The sequence below is a fragment of the Lacerta agilis genome, chromosome 8, assembly GCF_009819535.1.
Source record: "Lacerta agilis isolate rLacAgi1 chromosome 8, rLacAgi1.pri, whole genome shotgun sequence".
Lineage (NCBI taxonomy): Eukaryota > Metazoa > Chordata > Lepidosauria > Squamata > Lacertidae > Lacerta > Lacerta agilis.
In genome coordinates, this window is record NC_046319.1 from 22809249 (window position 1) to 22832271 (window position 23023).

Below are 23023 nucleotides of genomic sequence, written 5' to 3' on the forward strand. Positions count from 1 at the left end.
TGGTATCTGTGTCTGGCTTTCACCCACCCCCTCAGGAGCCGACTTCCAGCAAAGTCCTGCTTTCAGTCAGGGTGAATCACTCACTCCTGATGTCGACATCAGATGTATGTCGGCTTCACTGTGTTCTCCTCTGCCTGCCTGCCTCAACCCACAGCAACTGGTGGGCAGATGAGGTTGTCAAGTTGCTACAGGGGAGCTCAGCTAAATGAAGAAGAAAACTTTCTGGAAAGAAACAGGACACGCAGAGAGAGAAAATGGGTGAGAGGGAGAACACATCTCCAAGAATAGGGAGAGAGAAGACAGTGCTTTCTAGTTTTCATTTACAAGACAAACAGGAACACTTGTACGGTTTGGCAAAGAAGGGATCGGCCAAGTTTTATTAGTAGTAGTACTATTAAGAATAAAAGAAACTCGGGGGAAAACAACAACCACAACCTGGACCATTTGTTGGAAATGACTGTGTTTCTAGTCAACAGTGGTGGCACTGGAACTGGCCAACAGGTACTGGCAGGCATTCCACAGATCATCATCGACTACAACACCACATTTAATAAGTCCCTACAATTTTCTAAGTGCTATACAGAGAACAAGACCATTCTTGCCAATCTAATAGACAAAAGGGGGGGGGAGAGAAATGAGGAGGGAAGAGAAAAGAGACTCAATGGAATTGCCTGCCAGAAGACGCCGTGATGGTTGCTAACTTGGATGGGGATTCAACTAATTAATGGAGGAGGGCAAGGCAAAGAGTTCTGCTGGAATATCCATGCCGAGAAGCAGCATGGCTCTGGCATCGGTTCTTAGAGGGGACGAACAATGGGGCAGGATGCTGCCTTCATGCCTGGCTCATGAGGATCTGGGGGAACCTGGCCAGATGCTGGACTTTAGACTGATTCAGCAAGGCAGTTAAGAATGTGAGAGCACAAGAATAGCCCTTTACTGCCTCTGACCGTGTAGGCAGAGCATAGCCACTGTGGCTAGCACCTGTTGATAGCCCTCCCCCTCCACGAATTGGTCCCATCCTCTTCCAAAGCCATCTAAGTTGCTGGCTTATGCGATCCTTAGGTGTCTGTGACAATAATGCCTCTTTGGAACTCAACAGCTGTCGCCTCCTCCACCAATAGCAAAACCAACCCTAGTACACAGACGCCAAAAGCTCCGGAAGTTGAGAACAGAAAGTCACCGGAAGGTTTCCTTAAGAAAGCTGGAAGGCAGCAACCACAGCGGGTAATTCATGCAATTTATTTCATCTCATCTCTCTTAATCATGTAAAAAGCAAACGGGGGGGGGGGGGAGAAGAAGAAGAAAAACCTTCTCCAATCGAAGTTTGCACCCAGCACAGCGTGGAAACTAATTGAGTGGAAAAGGGGTGGGGGTGGGGGGATGCAAAAAAAGAAGTCGCTTTGCATCCTTCTCCTGGTTAAAGCCCATGTCGAGGCTGGTTCTGCCTGCCTCTCGGCTTTTCCCTCCGTGGCTTTTGTTATAACTCAGCCCATTCACAATATGTTTCAAGAGGAATTAGTTGAAAAGAGACAGACAAAGAAATAGACTCTTTACTTCTTTGCGGATTTATTGCCATCTCCGACCCTTCTGGGGCTGCTTAAAACCATCAAGCAATTCCATCTGGTATTGAAAGTATTTTCATTTTCTAAACAAACACAGAGCAGTCCCTCAAAGGCAATCCCTGCTCTGCAATAGAAATAAAATGGCCCATCTAGTTCAGCATTTCTCTCCACCACCCCCGCCACTGTCGCCGGGCAGATCCTCTGGGAACCTGAGAAGAACAGCACAAAGAAGAAGTGCCGTCTCCCTGCTGCTTGCACTAAGCACAGGTAGACTGCCCCTGAACCTGGAAGCTCCATTTACTGGCTCAAAGGGCCCCTTAAGCCATCAGCTCCCAGAAATTTGTCTCCATAAACGTTACTGTGAGTTCCGAGAAAAGGAAGTGAAGTGGTTTAAAACAGTTTGGGTGTTATGTATTTGGCAAAGCTCAAAGACATTCTCCCTCAAGCACTTAGAGCATCAACCTGCCACAAGAGAAAAAGTGTTTGCTTTTAATTTATGTTCCCGTGTATGAATACATTAGGATCCCCCAATACAGAAAGGGGATTATTGATATGCACGTCCCCTTCTGAAGAGATCCTCCGGAGGCCCATTTGAGAATTAATAATAATCCATATTCCCCCTTCAGAAACTGTAAAAGGAGCTCTCCGATTTCCCTGGTGTGCCCTTTGATGCGTGAATCGTTAAGGAGCCGTAATGACCATAAGTTCAGTATATCACACGCCGTGGCAAATATTTTCTGAAATAAATCCCAAATAATCAATTTGTGAAGAGTCAACATTTTTTAAACACTCCTTGTAATAAACCCCTGCCTCTCACATCCATCACCACCGAGGGTGCTGGATTTATGGCCACGCAGATTACAGAAAACAGACCGAGGCTTTTCTCCTACTGTCATGTAAATGCTTAAAACAGGAAAGACTAATATATGTGTCCTAAGGGGCAGGCGCTCTCTCCTTAATAAATGCACTGGCAAGCAAGGGGCTTCTATCTTTCTCTCTCCCCTCTCAACTCCAATCCTGGGAATTTTTATTCCCATCTTCACTTCAGAGGGCCCCTACAGGAGAGGGAAGAAGATTTGGGGACAGGGAGGTGGCAGAGCCTCCCCATCAGCTGTTCGGAAATACGTGTGGCATTTTCCTCTTCCTCCACTGGAAAGCTTTCTATTTCAGCTGGTCTGGTCTCTACAAAGGCCAGTGTGGTGTAGTGGTTAAGAGTGGTAGACTGGTAATCTGGTGAACTGTGTTCGCATCTCCGCTCCTCCACATGCAGCTGCTGGTTGACCTTGGGCTAGTCACACTTCTTTGAAGTCTATCAGACCCACTCACCTCACAGAGTGCTTGTTGTGGGGGAGGAAGGGAAAGGAGAATGTTAGCCGCTTTGAGACTCCTTAGGGTAGTGATAAAGCGGATATTAAATCCAAACTCCTCTTCTTTCTTCTTCTTCTTCTTCTTCTTCTGTTTCAAATAGCTTAATTTTCTCCTTCTCCCTTCCAATCTTCTTTCCTTTTGTGCCATGTCTGCAGACCAGTGGACAGGGAATGTCTTGCCACCAACACCTGACTGTCAGCCACTTTGGGAGCCTTTTTGGGCTGAAGAGTGGGAGGAAATGGTTTAAGTAAATAAAAATAAAAATCTTTCCCACCATTTTACCTCCCCTCAACTTCTCTTAAAAGCTGCTGACCAAAAACTTTGTTACTGTCACTAGTGCTTTAGCAATGTCCAAATTAGACTACTGTAGAGCACTTTCCATGTAGGCCTGCCCTTGAAGACTGTTTGTAAAATTCAAGTTATTCAAATAACTGCTGCTCATCTTTTGACTTAGACAAGCCAGTATCTGTGCATTATGTCTCTTCTACGGTGTTGCTTATTACTATGTTTTCAAACCTAATTTGAGGTGCATTTTTAAAATCTGTAATCTACTTCCTTAAGAGCCACTCCCTTTTCGAGATCTCCAGGGAAAGGTCACAAAATCTACTAGGCAGGGCCTTCTTAGTCATTGCCCCAACATAGGGGATGTTTTCCACTCTTAGGTGTACTTGAATCCTCCTCACTGGATGCTTTCAGGAGCAGGTAAAATCCCTCTTGCTCCACCTCTTCTTTGAGATCATACCAATGATGAATCTCATCTGAGTTGCTTATTTCAACTATTACTGGTTTCACCTGTCATCTTATGAGTCTTTATACTGTAAACTGCTTCATGCATCTATTTTGAAAAGCAGTGCATTAACAGCACAATGTAAATGAAATTACAGCACAATCCTGGCCTAGCCTAAAGCTCCACTGAGTTCAGCAGGACTTACTCCTGGGTAAATGGGCAGGATTCCAGTTTTGGCTGCATTTGGCTAACCAAGACTAATGTGAAAGCTTTTGCATTTCACTGAAATCTGCATCAGGCCAAAGGAACATTCAGAGCATAGGGTAATAACACCACCTAGCACAGGCATAGGCAAACTCAGCCCTCCAGATGTTTTGGGACTACAACTCCAATCATCCCTGACTACTGGTCATGTTAGCTAGGGATGATGGGAGTTGTAGTCCCAAAACATCTGGAGGGCCGAGTTTGCCTATTCCTGACCTAGCATTTAGAGAGCACTTTAAGAGCTTCTACATGCATTAACTCAGGAATCCTTACAAATAACCCTTTAAGGCAGGCCAGCACTATTATTCTCACATTTTGCGTAACTTGTCAGTGTGTATGTGGTGGGGGAAGAGGGGTCTTTGTTCATGGTCTGAGACTCTGAATACATTGGGTGTATTTTTTCTCAGAGTAGACCCTCTGAGATTAAATAGCATAACTTAGCCAGGCCTGTTCATTTCAACAGGTCTACTCTCAGTAAAACTTAGTTGAATACCACCCACATACTTCACAAGAAACTAGGATGCCTGAATTTTGAGGAGCTGACCAGCACCCCAATTTCAACGGTCATACCACAACTCTCCGCAAAAGTTCAGGCACAGGCTCTAGCATTGCTGCTACCACAAAGGTACATTGGTTGTCATGTCTCTCAATCCCTCAGCTTCCTATGACAGCACCTTCAGAGTTGAGGGATCTCTCCAGATGGGGGCGAGCACTGACCCCAAACCAATATGAGACTTTGTACTTGAAGCATCTTGAAGAGTCCTCTGGCAACTGGAATCAGGTGGGCTGCCATGTCCACACCTAGACAAAGCTCCTGATGACTCTCTGCGGCTCTTAGAGGGCTCACCTGGAGGCCACAACACCTTCCAGGTCAAGGCTGGCTTCTTTGCTTTAGTGCCTGGGTGTCTGCAGGAGCACAACACCTCTTTGGGACCTGTCCTTGGTCCTGAAAGGGATGTCCCGCCACTACCTGCATAAGGCCAGTATCCTCCAGTGCTTGGCCAGTGCCCCATGGATTATAGCCTAACTAGGACAGAATGACAGCAATCTATATTTTGCCATGATGGGGTGGCTAACTCCTAGTCCACGGGCATGATGTCCCCCCCCCCAAAATAAAACACAGAGCAGTTTTTTTCCACCGCCCCCAATGACCAGTTACCACAGCCATAATGCCTGCAGCCCAGGGGGGGGGGCAGGAGGTGGTCTTGGAATGAGACCAAGCTGTTCCGTTAACACAAAATCTTTTGGGTGTTGAGCCAAGCACCATCCCTCGCAAAGGCCAGCTCAGCGTGGCTGCATCAAAGCACCCACCCGGCCACCTCCTCTAAGCGGCCCTCATTCTATTTTGCTGAAATGCATTAAGCACAGCCGGTCTGAACAACATGAACCTAATTAGTTTGCAAACTACACAGCTCACCTCCAATGGAGAGAAAGACCCATGTTAAATTAAAGCAGATCAGAGCATCCTAGGAATAGTTTTGCAAGATTAGCTCTGGTCTCACAAGTTGCTTCGTCCTCCGGTAATAACCCGGGAGTGCGCTTTGCCGACAGCTGCAAGGAACTGAGTAATGCCAGCATATATTCCTGCAATTTTGGATCCAGCTGGGGATCCTTTACATACAGAATGCCAGAAAAAGCCCCACTGGTCACTTACAAACTGGGGGTGGCTTTGGAAAATAAAATAAAAAGGCAGCGTGTTCTCAGGCAGGGCATCCTTTGCTCCCAAGCTGTGTTGGTAATAATAATACCCTATTATCACCAAGGTTATCCTGGCAATGCAACATCCAGCCTGCATGTAACAGTTAGACTGAAACACCACAAAAGCCTTCTGTGGGCTGGTTTCCTTCCTCCCCCACCCCCACCCACTTTTTGACAGAAATGTTCTAGCGCTTACCAAGTAATAAGAAAACTTTTTTTTTTTTTTTGCATCCATCCATACAGGGAGATCTATATTGTAACAATAATAATGAAAGGCCTGCATGCAAAACTGACACCATGTGGCCACTTCCCCCCTACCTCAGTGAATTTTTTTTGTTTTGTTTTAATGAAGTTCAAAACAGGTATGGCGCAGCTATAAAGAAAGCAGAATGTATTGAATGTGCCACAAAATACTGACTCCAGCGCTCGTTTAAAGAAACATGGGTGCCCAGTTGCATGGGTGCCCTGAAGGCAGGCATGAGAAATTGGCAAACTGTCCCACTTGAGGTATGAACCCCCACCCCGCCGAGAATTTTCTGTTTAGACACTGGCAGAATCCATCAGCATTTCTCGTATATTTTGCCTGCCCTTCATCAATCAACGTTCCCAGGACAGGTCACAACACACACCCAGCAATTCAATTCAACAACTGCAAAAGCAATTACTACCTGAAAGTTCCTGGTCTGGCCTTTTTGGAGGAGATCAGATTCTAGTTCCAGATTTCAAAGAAATGCAAGAAGAGCTCTGCAGCTGGGTAAGGCCAAAAGGTTCATTTTAGTCACATGGTAATCAGCCTTAGGCTTCCAGCAGGGGTGAAACTAGGCTTTATTTCACCTGGGTCAAAGACGCAGTTTGGCACACACACCTTGCACAGATTTGTGTACATACACACAAACACAGGCTGGGAGTCTCAATGGCACCCCTCTGGAGGTTTCACCCAGGTCAAGTAACCTGAATACCCCACCCCTCGTAGCTACGGCACTGCCTCCAGGAAGCTCACCAGCAGCAGCACCCATTTTATGTTCACAGAGCTGCTTACTTTGTGGTACACTGCCTCTAAGCAAGGACATTACACATTGTGATTATGTTGTGTTCCTCCTCCATCGTCTAGGCTTTATCCTTAGCAAAACCTCCTTCCTCGCCCCAGAATAGCTTCCCGACTCACAATCCCCAGCTAGTGCTGTGCTAAACCTGCCCTCCGGATTCCCAAAAGCATTCTTTCTCTGCAGAATTGGCACCTGCTTCTCCAACTTTTGCCTGCCAGCAAAAGGAAAGCAGAGAGGGGTCCAGCCTAGCTTCCCGTGGAAGCGAGTTGCATAATTTGGGAGCTACAACCAAGAAGGCCCTCTCTCGGGTGGCGGGACTGAGAGAAAGCCTGCCGCGAAGATCTCAGAAGCCCAGGCAGGCTCATATAGCGAGGCAGGGTCCTTCAGAAAGGCTGGACTCAACATATATCCAAATTAAATAACAAAATCCATCTTCTTACTTTATTTCTTTAGTCGTTTTCTACATTAAAAGCATCTCTTGCCGAGCATTAACATTTTTTAAAAAAACAATGCTTTTATTCTTTCCCCCACCCCAAACAAGAAGGGGGAGGTCCATTCTGCATTCAAAACACATCACTCCTGGATATTTATAGAACTTTATGCACAAAGAATAAGGCAGACCCATTAACTAAAGCACCCAGCTGTAAATTCAGCGCCGTGTCAGCCCAGAAAGAAGACGGTGCGACTTCCAACATTCAGCTTTACCTCTATTTATTAGCTGAATTTTTTAATTATGGCAAATTGATTATGAACACACCACCAGGGATTCTAACTAATTAGAAGTTCAAGGAGGACGATGATTTGGGGGAATCTTCGGCAGCTTCTGCCAAGAGATATAAATACAGGAGGGCCAAGTGAATCCTCACGGCTGGGGCTGCCGCCCAGAATCTTTTCTCCTCTCTCTCTCTCTCTCTCTCTCTCTCTCTCTCTCTCTCTCTCTTTGGTTTTGTTTTAAAGGACTGCAGGCCATGTAAGCTAGGAAAGTAACAGGGAGACAGGGAGTGAACAGGAACCCTTCCCTGGGAATCTCCCATTCTCCTGGGCCACAGCAACACACACTCGCTGAGCAGCGTCAAAACTCAGGGCTTGAGAACCTACTGTGAATGGAGAAGGTCCCAGGTTCACTCTCCAGCATCTCCTAGGTAAGGACTGGGAAGACTCCTGGTCTGAAACCTCGGAGAGCTGCTGCCAGCCAGTGTAGACAACACTAAGCTACATGGACCAGCGGCCGAGTCTCTGTACAAGGCAGCTTCCATTGCCTTAAGGAAAGGGGTAGAATGCTTACTTTGCAGAAAGAAGGCATCTCCAAGGAGGGATGGGAAAGACTCTGCAGAACCAGATCCAATCAGTGTAGAGCAAGGATGAGGAATCAACAGCTCCGATCAGGCCTGGTCAGCACACACAATGGTCAGGCATGATGGGAGTTGTGGTCCACAGACAAGGAGAGGGAAGCATGTTGGGTATTCCTGGTGTAGGCAAAACTGAAGAAGATGACCTGACTCAGTATAAGGCACCTCCATGTGTTGTGAATTCAGGGGATCAGTCTGGAAGATACCTATGGAGCCTATGGTATGTTTATGCGTGGCAGAAGCTGTAACAGGAAAGAAGTCAAACAAGTTCCTTTGTCGGGGTAATAGTCTTTGCTGCTCAACTAAGTACCCGGCACTTGCATATCCAAGGAGATTGCTCTGTTACCATGGAGACAAATGGGTGGGCCTTTTCCCACCTCACCTGGGAATAAGGCAAGGTGGGCTGTGTGTGTGTGTGTGTGTGTGTGTGTGAGAGAGAGAGAGAGAGAGAGAGAGAGAGAGAGAGAGAGAGTTTGGCTGATGCTGGAAGCTGGGGAGACACAAAGGCTTGTCTTGCTCCAAGCTGGACCCCAAACTGTGACTTGGGACTTCGCTGGAAACCGGATGGGGGGAGCCATGCTGTGAGCCCCTCCATCCTATGCTCAGCTTGTATGTATGTGCAAATAAAACCATATATCCTAAAGACACCACAGTCTCCACTGACCTTCCTTCCTAGGAAACCAAACCCTGGGCAAGTACAGGCAGCCATGGAGCCTCTCACTGCTCAGAGATTGGGGTGTGTGCAACCATTTGTTCCTTGTGGTAGAGCGCATGCTTTGCAACCACAGGAGACCCCAGGTTCAATGCTTGGCAGCCCCAGAAAGGCTGGGAATCGGAAAGGTCCCCTCTTGAAACCCTGGAGAGCGCTTGCCAGTGTTAGACGGATCCATGGTCTGACTTGAAGAAGCCTCATCAAACTTCCACTTCAGTGCCCACTTCACATTTTGGGGATCTTTGCTCCAGCCATCTCTCCCGCCTCCAACAGCAAATCAAAATCTTTAAAGCGATCGGTGCAGTTTGGCCCTTTCTGTTCACGAGCAGCTCCACCTCCCAACACACGGCTGACAACCCGACAATTAGAGCATTTCTTCACCAACGCAGAGATGTGCTTGTCAAAAGATTGATCCAGCTTCTTCCCGTGTATCACTTGAGCATAACCTGCACTTCGTTATTTGTAAAGCTTATGAATCACCTTTCTGTAATAATAATAATATAAAAACCACCCAGGGCAATGTAAAACAACAGCAATTGCGCGTCATGTTCACAAACCCAACCATGCACACAAATGGTTGTTGTTCATCATAGCACAATTAATTATTTTAATTGCACATCGTGTTCCCCCATTCAAAGCAGCGCCGGTCTCAATCATCGTAACAGATCACATGCACAACTGGTTTGCATAGCTCCCTCACCCTCTGCAAATCTGGCATTAGTATTTGTGAACCTGCTGTCTTCTTGGGGCATTTATCCCACAGTATGAAATTCTTTGGGGACCTGCAACAAAGTGTTGCAGTGTGTGTATCGCCCCGACTCTCTAACAAAGGGTGGTTTTGTTCACAGATATCCTCCTCCTCCGTTCCATGGGTTTTCTCTTTTCTTTTCCCACTGACCCTTAACATTCCATGGCTACTGAGCATGCTCAGTCCTCACTGTAATGCTTTTTCTTGAGGGGACACACCTTAGATCTTTTCAAAAAAGAAGATACGTTGTACTTCTGAAATCTTTGGGGTCCCCTCGGATCAGCTGACACCTCTCCCATGTTCCTCATTGGCCTCTCTTCAGCACTGTGTTTTTTTATGAGCCTTCTGTCAACCCCAATAAAGAGTTCCTCCTCTGGCAGCAAATCAGAGCTGGAGTTGTTTTTCAAAGCCATTATTTCTAGCTCTCTTAATACCTAATATGGCAAGTGCCCTGCTGCAGATGGGAGCCCCTTCTCCCTGCTAGTCCTCCCTGTAAAAGTCCACATAAAGACCATCTCATTAAATTACAGTGAGAATGAAGCCGTAAAAGGTGTAATGTCACTGCTGGGACAGCGTAAATGTGGGGAGGCAGAGCAAGTTGCTAAGCAATTGAAGGCGTTGTTTCATTCAGGGTGTTTTTACATTCAGGTAACCTATTCCACATCAAGGAAGCTGGACCTTTGATGAAGATCTATTGGGGCATTCAAACAGCACATGCAGAGTGACAACAAACAGTCTTACTGGGTCTCCTTGCTACTGCTGCTGCCTCAAGTGCCCCAGGGGCTCTCCTCTCCTTGGTTATTGCTTTGCCTAAATCTGGAGCTCTCCATTGGCCTCCCTTGAATTCCACCTGAGAGCCAGTGTGGTGTAGTGGTTAAGAGCGGTAGACTTGTAATCTGGTGAACCGGGTTCGCGTCCCCGCTCCTCCACATGCAGCTGCTGGGTGACCTTGGGTTAGTCACACTTCTCTGAAATCTCTCAGCCCCACTTACCTCACAGAGTGTTTGTTGTGGGGGAGGAAGGGAAAGGCGAATGTTAGCCACTTTGAGTCTCCTTAGGGTAGTGATAAAGTGGGAAATCAAATCCAAACTCTTTTTCTTCTTCTTCTTGGTTAGTCCCAACCCACTTACCAGTCAGTCCAAGGTTATTCTGGATTTTATTCATTCTCCCTCCTAAAGAATCAGTGCTCTCTCTCTCTCTCTCTGGTCATCCAGAAATCTGACAATGCCTCCCTCCACCCCTTCAAAGATATCAACTGATGCACGTGCTTAAAAAAAAACCCAACAACAACCACAGCTCACCATTAAATCTGGTTATATGTCAAACATAGACCAGCCTTCTCCCTTCCAGATGTTGTTGGGATGCCAGCTTCCAACATCCCTAGCCAGCCATCCTGACCTGGAGGGATGACCTGGAGGGCACCAGGTTGGGAAAGTTTGGGCTAAGTGCAAAAACACTCTCCTCTGGTCTCACCAGTTCATGTCCCTCTTTGACTGAGAGGTTGACTGAGAGCAGAAGGAGCTGGCGGTCGAATCCGTCGCCAGTCTGCTCCTGTTGAATCGACAAGTAAACTTGATGCTGAAGGAACCGCAGCAATGCAAAATCCGTCTTTGCCTGATGTTTAATCTAATCCCTCAGAGTGTTTTCAGTTCCTTCAGGTTTGTACAATTCAATAAGCATACCTCCGCTCCTTCATCTCAGACGTTTCAAGAAAGCTCTAATGGCAACCCAAAGCCTGATCAAATTCCACCTGACAAGCACCGCTGACACACAAGGATGCTCCTCACTTTCCGAGTGATGCTCAGCTAACAGATATCCCACATGCAAATGCTCCCCCCTCCCAAATGGGTCTCCAGCTGTTTTTGGACTACAATTCCAAACATCCCTAGTTAGCAGGACCAGTGGTCGGGAATTATGGGAACTAAAGTCCCAAAACAGCCAAAGACCTAAGTTTGGGAAACCCACCCAAAATGCCTCCTTAAAAACATTTATCAAAAGATAATGATGTGACATCATCAGGGTCGGTATTTCTGTGCCCCCTGCATGGGGTGGACAATGACTTGGAGGGTTGTCATTTTGTGTATTTTTGGCAATGTTAATATGGTTTAATTTATTTATACCTTTGTACCCCGCTTCAGGATGCTACATAAAAACACACGAACAAATGAATAAGAATGCCCAGTGAGCCCTGCAGAGAGATGAGGTCACAATGGTCCATTTGGACCAGTGTTTCCCAATCTTTTGTCTCCAGCTGTTTTTAGACTACAGTTCCTATCATACCTGACCACTGGTCTTGCTAGCTAGGAATGATGGGAGTTGTGGTCCAAAAACAGATGGAGACCCAAGGCTGGGAAACACTGATCTGGACCAATATTCTGTACTGATAGTGGCCAACCAGATGCACCTATGGGAAGCCCACAAGCAGGACCTGAATGCAGTAGTGCTCCCCAGTTCCGATTCCCAGCAATTGGCATTCAGAAACATACTGCCTCCTTCAGGTTGAATATAGCCATTGTATCTCATCCCTCCCTTAAGAACATTAGAAAAACCTGTTGGGTCAGGCCAATGGCCCATCTGGTCCAACGTCCTGTTTTGACAGTGGCCAACCAGATGCCCAGATGTGAAGCCCACAAGCAGGTCCTGACCACAACTGCAGTCTTTGTAGCTCTGATCCCCAGAAACTGACATTCAGAGACACACTGCCTTCTACAGTGGAGGTAGAAGACAGCCTTATCCCCTCCATTAAGATCCTAAGAAGAGCCTGCTGGATGAGGCCAATGACTCATCTATTCCAGCATCTTGTTCTCACCAGATGCCGGTTGGAAACCGGCAAATGGGACCTGAGCACAACAACTTCCCCCCATGGCTTCCTGCAAATGGTATTCGGAAGCATTACTGCAATGTGTCTAAACCCCTCTAAAAACCATCCAAGTCAGCAGCCAGCAATACAGCTTGCCACAGTGAATTTTGTAACTCAGATATCCGTTGTGCAAAGAGGGCACTTGTTTCTCTTTCTGCACATTACTAGGGAAACAGGCTGGCAGCAGCCATGCACCCCACAGCAGTGGGGGCAGAGACCCTGGGGGAAGCAGTGGATCCAACCATGCACGTATGCGCTAATGATAAGCGGCCGCTAGCCAGGGTAGTATCACGTACCACACAACCACCCCCCAATTTCCCAGGACATCCCAGAATTGCAGAAGCAGCAACAAAAGATGCACACCCCAATTTTATTCAGTGGAATGTTGGAGGGTATAATATCAGTCTGCCCCAGCACTGAAAAAAAAAGTCAAGTAAGAAGTCCTTCTCTCACAAGATGAAGCAGCAGTGGAAACCATAGCAAACAGGGAAATGGCTGATGGGCTACTGGTATGTCATGAAAGCAGACAGCCACAGCTCTGGCCTCAAGTGGGCTCCCCGCTTTTCTGCTCGGGTGTTGCATTTGCCTGGCTGACGCAGCCATCGCCTCGTTGCCCTGTGTCAGGAGGAACCGGCAAGTGACGCGCAGCTTTCAATATTCATGAGCAGCCTAATCAATGCCCAGCGTCTGGGAGCTGGGAGTCTGTGGCAACGAGGAGTCTCAGGATAATCTGCATCTTAATGTGCACCAGAACGAAGTGAATTGCAAGAGAGGGAGAAAGGCAGAAGAAAGGGTGCCCGGCAAGACTTTTCCATTGATTTGTCACTGCACTGCTTTGTCATTAGGCAGAAAGACACAGAGAGAGCACAGTCCTTCGTCCTTCTGCTGCTGAGAAAACCCACCCAATCGCTTCCCAAATGCCACTTTTGTCAAAGATGCAGAAACGGCCAGGCAGCATCTGCAGCCCGAAAAGGACAAGTGACTGCTTCGGGCCAAGATCCACAGCGGAGCAACATGCAAATGGAAATGCTTCCCCCGAATGCCCCACAAACTACGGCAGCACCCAATCTGACTTGTGCCATGGAAAGGGGCTACCCTCTTGCTGAATTAGATTCAGCTCTGTCATTAATCGCGTCACCAGCAGGAGCGGGGGATGAGTTAGAATTTAAGATGGTCTGATGGTGACACACACAGTGTTTCCACGGATCCCTCTAGGGGCACTTTAATTATTAAGTATTGAGTGGGAAAAGCACATCTCTAATGGCTAATGGTCATTACAGCTCCTTAGCATTCTAGCAAGCAATTTCAGTGCAGATGAGAGGTACCACCAGGCACCATATCCCTTTAAAATCCTGACATGTATTAGGCACATGCTTTATTTTATATTTATATCCTTTAAAAAAGAAGAAGTCAAAACTAGCTCAACGTAGCAGAAGCTCAAACTTTAAAATACAAGGAGAATCAATCACAACCAAGACATGCAGTCCCTTGTGAAGCAACTGAATAATAAAATACAGCAACGTATAAACTTCTGTTATATTGATGGGACTTTGTACACCCTCTTTTACATCTGAACAAATCTGTTTTGTTTTTTAAAGCTGTCGCTCTTCCCTGGCTCCAGAAGCCATTTCTTCTCAAGCACTTATTTTGGAAACCGAGAGCAAGACAAATTGAAATTCGCTTGCATGCACAACTCTGTTATCACCAGTAACTCACTTGTGAAACTTTTTCGCCATTGATGTAATTCACAATTGCAATGATGATGATGATGTTGAAGATGATAATGAAGAAGAAGAAGAAATGAACTCTTTCACAATAAGGTTTTTTTTTTTAAAAAAAAAAACTTTTAAGCAATAAACAGCTTTCAAAAGCTTACATTAAAAAAAACTGTGATCAGGGAGACAAGAATTCCCCCAAGCATCACTCGTCTTTCAAGACGCAAGGATAACACGCACACTCCCCTTACCGAAGTAAGAGAACTCAAAAAGCTCAGCAAGGGAAAAGCACTGAATCAAGTCCCTTCCGAACTGTCACAACTCCTTCCAACTCCAACCAGTTAGATTCCTAAATGTGGCTTCCATTGGCCCTACAACCAAGTCGCAAGGACTCTCCAGAGCAGTGTTAGAAGCTCAGATATGAAAGCCAGGAGCTAAATGGCACCTTAAACCTAGGATATGGGCACAACAAAGGAAGTCTAGGCCCACTTTTTATGTATAACAAGAATACAAAGCTGAAGATGAATGAAGTTCAACTAAAATGTTATGTTCATTTTTTACATGGTCTAACTCTAGTCCTTCCCCTGTCCACCCCACCCAATATTCTTAAGAGGGTCCCTTCTCCAGTCTTCAGAGAGTAGCTGGAAGTGGGGAGGCAGAAAAAGGGGCTCCATTCCTTCCGCTCTGCAGTTTTAATCTGAAATCTTAGGCACACTACTGCGCCCAGAGCTCAGAAACTGCTCGCGCACATGAAATTCCCTGTCGCAAAATGGGCCTAGAACAATGGGAGTTTCGAACACTGCTCCAGAGTGCTGGGTTTAGCCCTACACCACCAGAAACAACCTCTTGCTCACAAAAAAACCACCAACAGCAACATGGCTCTCCTACAATAACAGGGATTAGGGTAACACATGAAGGTAGCCTTTCACAAGTACTGTAAGTAAGTGGAGCGGAGCATTTTAAAATACATATATATGGACGCAACATTTTTTTAAAACAACAACAACAACAACATCCTACTTGGTCAGCTGATGCAATGAAGCCCCACCCCCCGGCCACCGCCGCCTTGTGCACTCACCTCCACCCCCTGAACCTTCAGCTTCATATGATCTTCTCGGGTGGTCTTCCCGTCTTTCCGCTTCTTCCAGCAATATCCATCTTTCCTGTATTTCACCTTCTTCCTGTTGTATAGGATCATAGAGCCATTCTGAGGCCTGGAAAACAAGAGGAGGGTGGCTCATCAGGGAGGCCGGGCAAATGCATAGCTGTCAACCCTCCCTGCTGTTTCCCAATGCTATAATAAGGGAATTTCCCACAAAAAAGGGGAAAGGTTGACAGCTATGAGCAAATCTACGTTCACACCCAACACCTGGGATGCTGCTGCCTCAAAGCTGTGAGTGAGTCCCATACACACACATGCACACAGAGGGAGGGTGGTTCAGCTGTCAATTAACAGAGGTAGAGAACTCACTCCTATAAGGTGACCAACGGCAGTTACTGTAGAAAGGAAATATTCTCCGTGCGGCAGAAAATTATCACCTACCTAGTAGTTCCTCCTCCCTGCAACTCTCCCAAAACCCACCTGGAAATTTCTCCCCAAAGAATGAAGCCTGCCGATCAAAGTTATTGCAGTGCAACAGCTAAGAATGAGAGTTCAGAGGAAGAAGCACACTAAGCCAGCACAGCATTGCTACAGAGAGCATGAGCTACGAGCTGGATGCCCTCGGTTCAAATCTCAGGATAGCCATGGAGATGCTTGGTGGCGTCTTTGAAGGCCAGCACCAGGGGTTGGGATCACTGGACCCATGCCAGGCCCACACTCCTGGAGGGGTCCCACTGCCAACTCCCAGCCTCATGGTTGCCCTTTCTTGTTGTGGCTACCTGTTCCCCTTCCCACTCCGCACCCAGAGAGAGGGTGGCCTTTCACTTGCCTCCCCTTCCCTCTCCCCTTGGCCCGCATAGGACACCTTGGATGCTGGAGCCAGCACTGGGCAAGCTTCTCTGTGTATGTGTGTCCCCCCCCCCCACAAGCTACAAATAAGAAGACAGGCCAACCTGCCTGGATTGCACAGTCAATGTGCACAAATAGCTTTAAACCAAAGTGCCACACTTTTGTTTGTTTTTTACAAAGAGGTATCTGGGAGAACTTGCTGGAGGGATCCTGAAAGCCCAAGAAACCAACACAGCAAAAGCTCCTTCCAAGGGGGGGGGGACTGAAGCTGTGCAGAAATCTCCTCTCCTCCACAGAACCAGGAAGGAGCTGCAGAAGGTTTGAGAATTCTGGACTGCAGTGGGGCAGGGAGGTCATATTTTGGGGGGTGCTCCCTGCGCCTATCAATGAAGTAGCACCAGCACTTAGTGATGTTCCCATGCCTGCCCAGCTTGTCTCAATAACAATTTGGGCTGTTTGAGCATTCCCCCAAACTTCTTGAAATATTCCAGGGGTTGCCTGCTTGTTTTTGAGCACCTGAAAGGGCTCAAAAGACCCCAGTTGGTTTTGCGCATCCCACTCCTCCCCAACCAACCAACCAACCTTTCCACTCACACTGAAAATCATGATTAGGAACATCATTTTCAACCCATTCATCCACAGGGGCACCTGCTTACCTGCCTGCAAGCTCTTCCTGCTGCTAGTGGTTACCTCCCCCTCCCACTATGCAAAGTCAAGAGTTTGTTGATTGATTGATTGATTGATTGATGACTGATTGCTGTCAAGGAAGGCAGGCACTGGCAGAGGAGCAGGCATGGAAGAATCAGCCCATTCCAGTTTCTCTCTCCACTTCTAATTTTTCTAGTCAGTTCATCCCAGTTTACTAAAAACAGTCCTCACAAAAACTTGTCAGCATTTTGAAGTGCATTTCCCAAGTATCCATATTTTTGCATGCAATTTCCCCTCCTATGTATTTGGATGTTATTTTCACTAATGGCATGCATTTTCATGCACATGTTTCTTGGCTGGAGTTGGCCACCACAAAACGTGGGAGAAGAATGAACTTCAAAGTGCAGCTGCTGTTCCCCCCCCCCCCTTCTGCATATGTTTTTGGGAAGTGTGAATCAAACAGGTTTGCATTAAATTAAGTAGATTTACAAGAAGTTGTGGACCAAACCAAATTTGTCTCCCATCCCTACAGGAGAGAGAGAGAGAGAGAGAGAGAGAGAGAGAGAGAGAGAGAGAGAGAACAGCAAAAAGTCCCACAGCCGGCAGAGAGCATTTCCAGTGGTGAGAAATGGGTCTGCAGCCCATTCAAAAAGGGACACACATCACACATTTCTGAGTGGGGGAATTTTGATCTGGAGCCTGACTGTTAGATCTGAGCAAAACCTCTCTCCCTAACATGCTAAGTTAAAGCGGACACATAGCTTTATGTACATTCAAAAATTTAACCAGTCTATTAACCGGTGGTTTTAGAAGGAACTGTGAAAAATGTTCCTGCCTCATTTTGTGTGGTGTATCCAGATTCTTCAGCTTGTCTAAAGCAGGGGGCGGGAAACTTTTTCAGCAGGGGGCTGGTCCACTGTCCCTCAGAGCTTGTGGGGGGCCAGACTATATTTTGGGGGGGGGGGAATGAACGAATTCCTATGCCCCACAAATAACCCAGAGATGCAATTTAAATAAAAGGATACATTCTACTCATGTAAAAACACGCTGATTCCTGGACCCTCTGCAGGCCGGATTTAGAAGGCGATTGGGCCGCATCTGGCCCCCGAGACTTAGTTTGGGGACCCCTGGTGTAGAGTCTTGTGGTGGGGTCAGGAGGGGTGGTGGTAGGGAGGAAGCAGTAGAAAAGGGGGGGGGGAGGTTATACTGATTGTGTTTGTGGTCCACACAATATCTCAGACTTTTCCAAAGAGTGTCTCTCTCTCCCCCCCCCCATCTCCATCTTTTAACCCATCGTTCATGATTTAGGTAAAAAGCAAGTTTGGAATAAAGAAGTCAGATTTAAAAAACAAAACAAACCAGCATCGATTTTCCCCAGAACAAAAAGAAATCACTGCTGCCCACCCCCCCAACACAGGTCAATGTTAGATCTAGCCTTTGCTCTGTCTTCATCAGCTCCAGGGAAGCCTCCAGATCTTTTTCAGAAATGTCCATCTTGGCATAGCTACAGAGGATGGTGAAGCCATTTGTCCAATAAACATCTGTCGCCGTCCATTCAGCGCATGTTTGTATCTCCACCCCCCAACCGCTTTACCATATGGCAAATTGATATAATAGAAATACCACTCTTGCACAAGCCATCCTTCCCTCCCCACCCCCACCCCCCACACAAAGGAAACAACCCTCAGTAAACCCAGAATTCACAAAGAAGAGACTGTGCATCATTTTCAGACAGCAGCCATGGAGATGGCTGCAAAAATTTATAGAAGTACATTAGTCACAGTAATTTGGCTTTGGAACACCAAGAACAGAAAGAAATACAACAACATTAGCAGCAGTTGCCGCCATAAACAACTTCTGGGGAAAAACCTGGAGTTGGCGGCATTTGAGCACGTAAATCTCTTGAAGTTGTGGAAGTGAAACAAAATCTACGCGAGGAACTGAGGGTGGAAGGAAGCCACTCTCTCCCTGCTCTGCACACCCCAACTCTCTCTCTCTCTCTCTCTCACACACACACACACACACACATTACCAGAGTGTAAAAGGACCCCCCCCCCGCAAAAAAACCTTTCTCTGTGCTCAGGATCAGGCAGCTGTTTTCAGAGAGTAAAAAGTAGCAGGGTAAATACTTGGAGGGATGCTTGAAGGAGCACCTACCAGCTTGGGGTTTAAGATCTGTTGGGAGGTGTGGGGACTGCTTGTAGCTCCATCCATGGGGTATGGCTACTAGAGGTGATGGAGGAGGCTCTGCTCTCCACAGTAAAAGGAAAGTGATGCTTCACAATGCCAGTTGGTAGAGGGGAGAGCACTCTTGTGCTCAGATCCTGCTTGTGGGATTTTCCCTTGAGACATCTGGTTGCCCATTTTGACCTGATGGGCCACTGGTCTGATCTAGCTGCAGGGCTCCTTAGATGTTCTTATCCATTTTGTTTAGGTGTTTAGCATCCCAAAGCAGTGGGAGGCAGGGAGTGTCGGGGCTTTGGCAGGGTAGCAGAGCCTTCACGCCAAGCAGGATCAAGGGAAGGCGCACCTCTTCTGGCACCCCAACTGCGCAGAGGGCTTCAGCGCAGGGGAGATAGGAGGGGATTCCATTTCCCGCGGCTTTTATGTTGGTCCAAAAACCGGAAAGACTCATTCCCGGACTCTGAACTAGGATGAGTCAGACGTGATCGTTGATGCTCAGCACTGTATATATCTGCACAATAAATGCTTTATAGGAAAGAGCCACGGACTTTGGCTGGTTACTCACCTGAGCAACACCTGAGAGCCATGGACTTTGGCTGGTTACTCACCTGAGCAACACCTGAGAACCTTACAGAAGGTATAAATAAACCCAGCAGGCTCTTCCCATGTTCTTATGACACCATCGTCCCATGAGATGTGGGTGGGGGTTTGTCAGACATCGCACCCAGCCAACACAACGCCCTTCCCCGGGAGGTCCAGAAGTTGACCGATCTGCATCGTCCTATACCATCTGCCCCAGACCTTGCGGTCAGTGGGGAGGGGGGCTGTTCACACTGTCCCTTCAGAGGGCTTGGCCCACTATCTGATGCCGTGTGAGGTTGGGGCTCCTCTGCCTCCCAATTCCTTTCCCCTGGCAGTCCAAAGACTGCAAAATAAAGCGACTGCTCTCTAAATAAAATGATTGTTGTATTGCTGCCTATCACAGGCACACAGGCACTCTCTCAGTTTTGGTCAAACAAGTCCTCCAAACCCACTTGGCATGAGTGCCTAACTATCTCCCTACTGAGGGGTGGGGTCTTCTCCTGTTACCCCTCCTGCAAGAGCTTTGTGTGTCTGGTCCCTGCTGCCTTGCTGATGATTGCTCAAGATTTTTATTTATTTTTTACAACGGGACATTTGAGAATTTTTTGTTCTTTTCTCTACTTTTTTTTTGTCTTATAGGTTTTAACTTTCACAGGTCTGAGTCATGAACCTGACTTCAAAGCTGGCACCCACAAAGCAAGGGCTGGGAACACAGTTTCACCTTGGATCAGTAAGTGTGCCAGTCTCTTCTCTGACCTTCACCTCCTAACACATATCTTAATGCTGTGCCAGTTAAAAGGCGCTTTCAGCATCATCAGCCTCGAACCACTCATTGCTGAGATCAAGGGGTCCTCAGAACCTCCCGGAAAAGCTGACCATCCCAGGTCCCTTTAAGTTAGTGTAAGGATAGGAGAATCTATCCATTTCAGCTTCTCTCAGTTTCACATTTTCCTATTCTTCAGTTCTCCACATTTTCATGTAGTCCTCATGGAAATTCGGCAGCATTTTAGTATGAATTTCTCCTAATTTTGTACACAATTTTGTCTAATGTACACATTTTGGAACTGCAATTATTATTTTTCCAAACTGGAAAGCGGTTTTGCGTGTTATTTTCACTAACCAATGCATTTCTGCACACACTTCATTCCGATATGTGCAATTTTTGCAGACAATACTTGGCTGGAGGTCTGCATTGCAAAATTCAGAGAAGCACAAAATGTGATGGATGGTTTATGTTTCTATTTGCATACTGTTTGGGAAAGTACACAATAGGTAGGTTTGCCTTTAAATGCAAAATGAATTGAATTTCTTCCCCATCCCTGCATCCCTGTGATGCTTCAAGGTGCTGCCCCACTGAGAAAGATGGTGCGGGGTGACGACAGCCACCTAAAAGCAGCCCAGCTGTGCTGCCCCACAGCTGGCAATGTGGCCAGGGCCTCCTTCGCCTCCCACTAAGACATAAGCTTAAGGCGGGAAAGGGAGGCTGATTGCTTTACTCCCCCACTGAGATCAAAATTGGGGGAGGGAGAGAGAGAGAGAGAGAGAGAGAGAGAGAGAGAGAGAACTCCATGTTTTCCCCAAGGCACCAAGCCACACAACAGGGGGCTGGGAAGGGGACCAATACATAATCCATTTCACTCTCAGTGAAAGTTTTCCTCCCTCTGTCCTAACACTGGAACTCCCAAGTATCCAATGAAGCCGAATGCTGGAAGGTTCAGGACAGATAAAGCAAATCCTCCTTCATGCAGCAAGTAGTTAAACTAGCAAATGCCTCTGAATGTCAATTGCTGGATGGGCCCCTGGCCTGATCCAGCAGGTTCTTCATATCTACTTAACAAGAGATGCATAGTGTGTACACAGGACATAGCAGCTGAACACCCCCGGGGCACATGAGTGGAACACACCCCTGGCACACCTGTTCTGCTGTGAAGATGCACCAGCAGAATGGCTTAAATGTGGCAGCGTTGTGGGTGGGGTGGAGTGGGATCTGTATCCTTGATTCCTCCAGACCAGCAGCGCTCGACCTGTTGCATGAAATCCCCATTGCAAAGGTCAACGGAAAGAGGGAAGCGAAATACACACACACACACATCTGTGACCACCTTGCCTACATCCCTACATCAGATATGGTGGGCTTGGGGCTGCAACTCCTGTCAGCCCTGGCCAGCATGACCAATGGTCCGAGTTGATAGGAACCTATATTCCAAACATCTGGAGCCCACCAGGACAGAGAAATATGGACCAGACAACGTTGGGCTTGAGGGACCAATGGCTTGATGTGGAAAACACTTAGCATAGGGATGATCCTTCACAAACCTGACTAGTCTGTACACCCTTTTCAGAGCTGCATGCCCTCGTGATCAACCTTCTGGTGTCGGTGGTGGGTGGGGCCAGAGGCAAATGTGGGTGGAGCAACAGATGTGACAGATCCCTCCACGTGTCCCTATTTTCCCAGGACAGTTCCAGATTTACAGAAGCCACCCCAGTTTCTGATTTGATCCCAGAATGTCCTGCCTTTTGACACCCCTATTTTCATCAGAAAAATGTTGAATGGGGACATTTCTATTTTCATCAGAGAAATGTTGGAGGGTACGGTATGGTGCTTAGCTTTGTACAACAGGCGCAAATCCAGCTACTCAAAAGCCAGAGGTTTCCAAACGCACACCTCCACCCAGCGAAGCAAGAAGCATTTATCACAGTTCTGAGCCAAATCACCTGCAGGAAGTACAATGAGTTGGGCACACCAACTCTCTTAGAGATGTGGGTTCAGGCCCCTTTCCTTTTGCCAGCAGATTCCCTTCTCTTCTTAGATGACCTTCAGCTGTTCGGCAAAGAGCTTGAGCTGCCTGCGGCTGCTTAATAAGTATTTTTACATATTCCTGGGTCTCTAACTCAAGGCTTCCTGCAGGTGCTGTTCCCTGGCAATCAATGATGAACAAACTTTGACCAAACATCCTTCCTGTGTCTTGGAGGGTATTGAAGGCAAGCAGTTCCAGATATCAGCCCCATGGCCTATTTCAACAACAGCCCTCCAAGTCAGCCTATTCCTCGCAGAAGCCAACTACGGTAGTTCTTGGCATCATAACAAACATGGGTCAAATTCAACCTGCTGCAGAATTATTCCTACAGATTTTCTCTGTGCTTCGAAGGGGAGGCCGGGACAGGGGGAGAAAAGGGAGGCTGAGAAAATATGTCTCCCGCGCTTATCTCTCTCAAACACAAACATGGCCAGGAGTAATAAATTGATGGCGGAGGCAAGGCGAGATCAAGATCAGATACAAATCCTGCAAACAAACGGCTCCGTTGCTACATTACATTACCAAAAAGTAAAATAAAACACACACACGCACACACAAACCCTGCAAACTAATCACACCGAAAGGTTCGGCCTGTAAACTTCCCTTTGGGGATTTCTCTCATCAAATTTATACCATGCGCAGTCCAGACTGGGGGTGGGGTGGGGGGAACGCTGAGGCTCTCCTGCCTTTCCAATCTGTGCTTTCCCCTGGTGTTTCTCTGCTTATGCAAGGGCTGCTTCTGCTCGCTCAGAAAAAAGGTCCTGGGTTTGCTAGCCCAGTGTTCTGTCGCCAACAGTGGCCAGCCAGCTGC

At 47.2% G+C, this 23023-nt stretch overlaps 1 protein-coding gene across 4 annotated transcripts in view; it reads right to left on the reverse strand.

The window, feature by feature from the left end:
• CAMTA1 (calmodulin binding transcription activator 1) overlaps positions 1-23023 on the reverse strand; it is a 653161-nt gene that overhangs the window by 365532 nt on the left and 264606 nt on the right. For all 4 annotated transcript variants that reach the window (XM_033156533.1, XM_033156534.1, XM_033156531.1 and 1 more), the window contains exon 4: positions 15128-15263. In XM_033156533.1, the coding sequence (XP_033012424.1) occupies positions 15128-15263 (136 nt within the window). The remainder of the gene's footprint in view (positions 1-15127; positions 15264-23023) is intronic.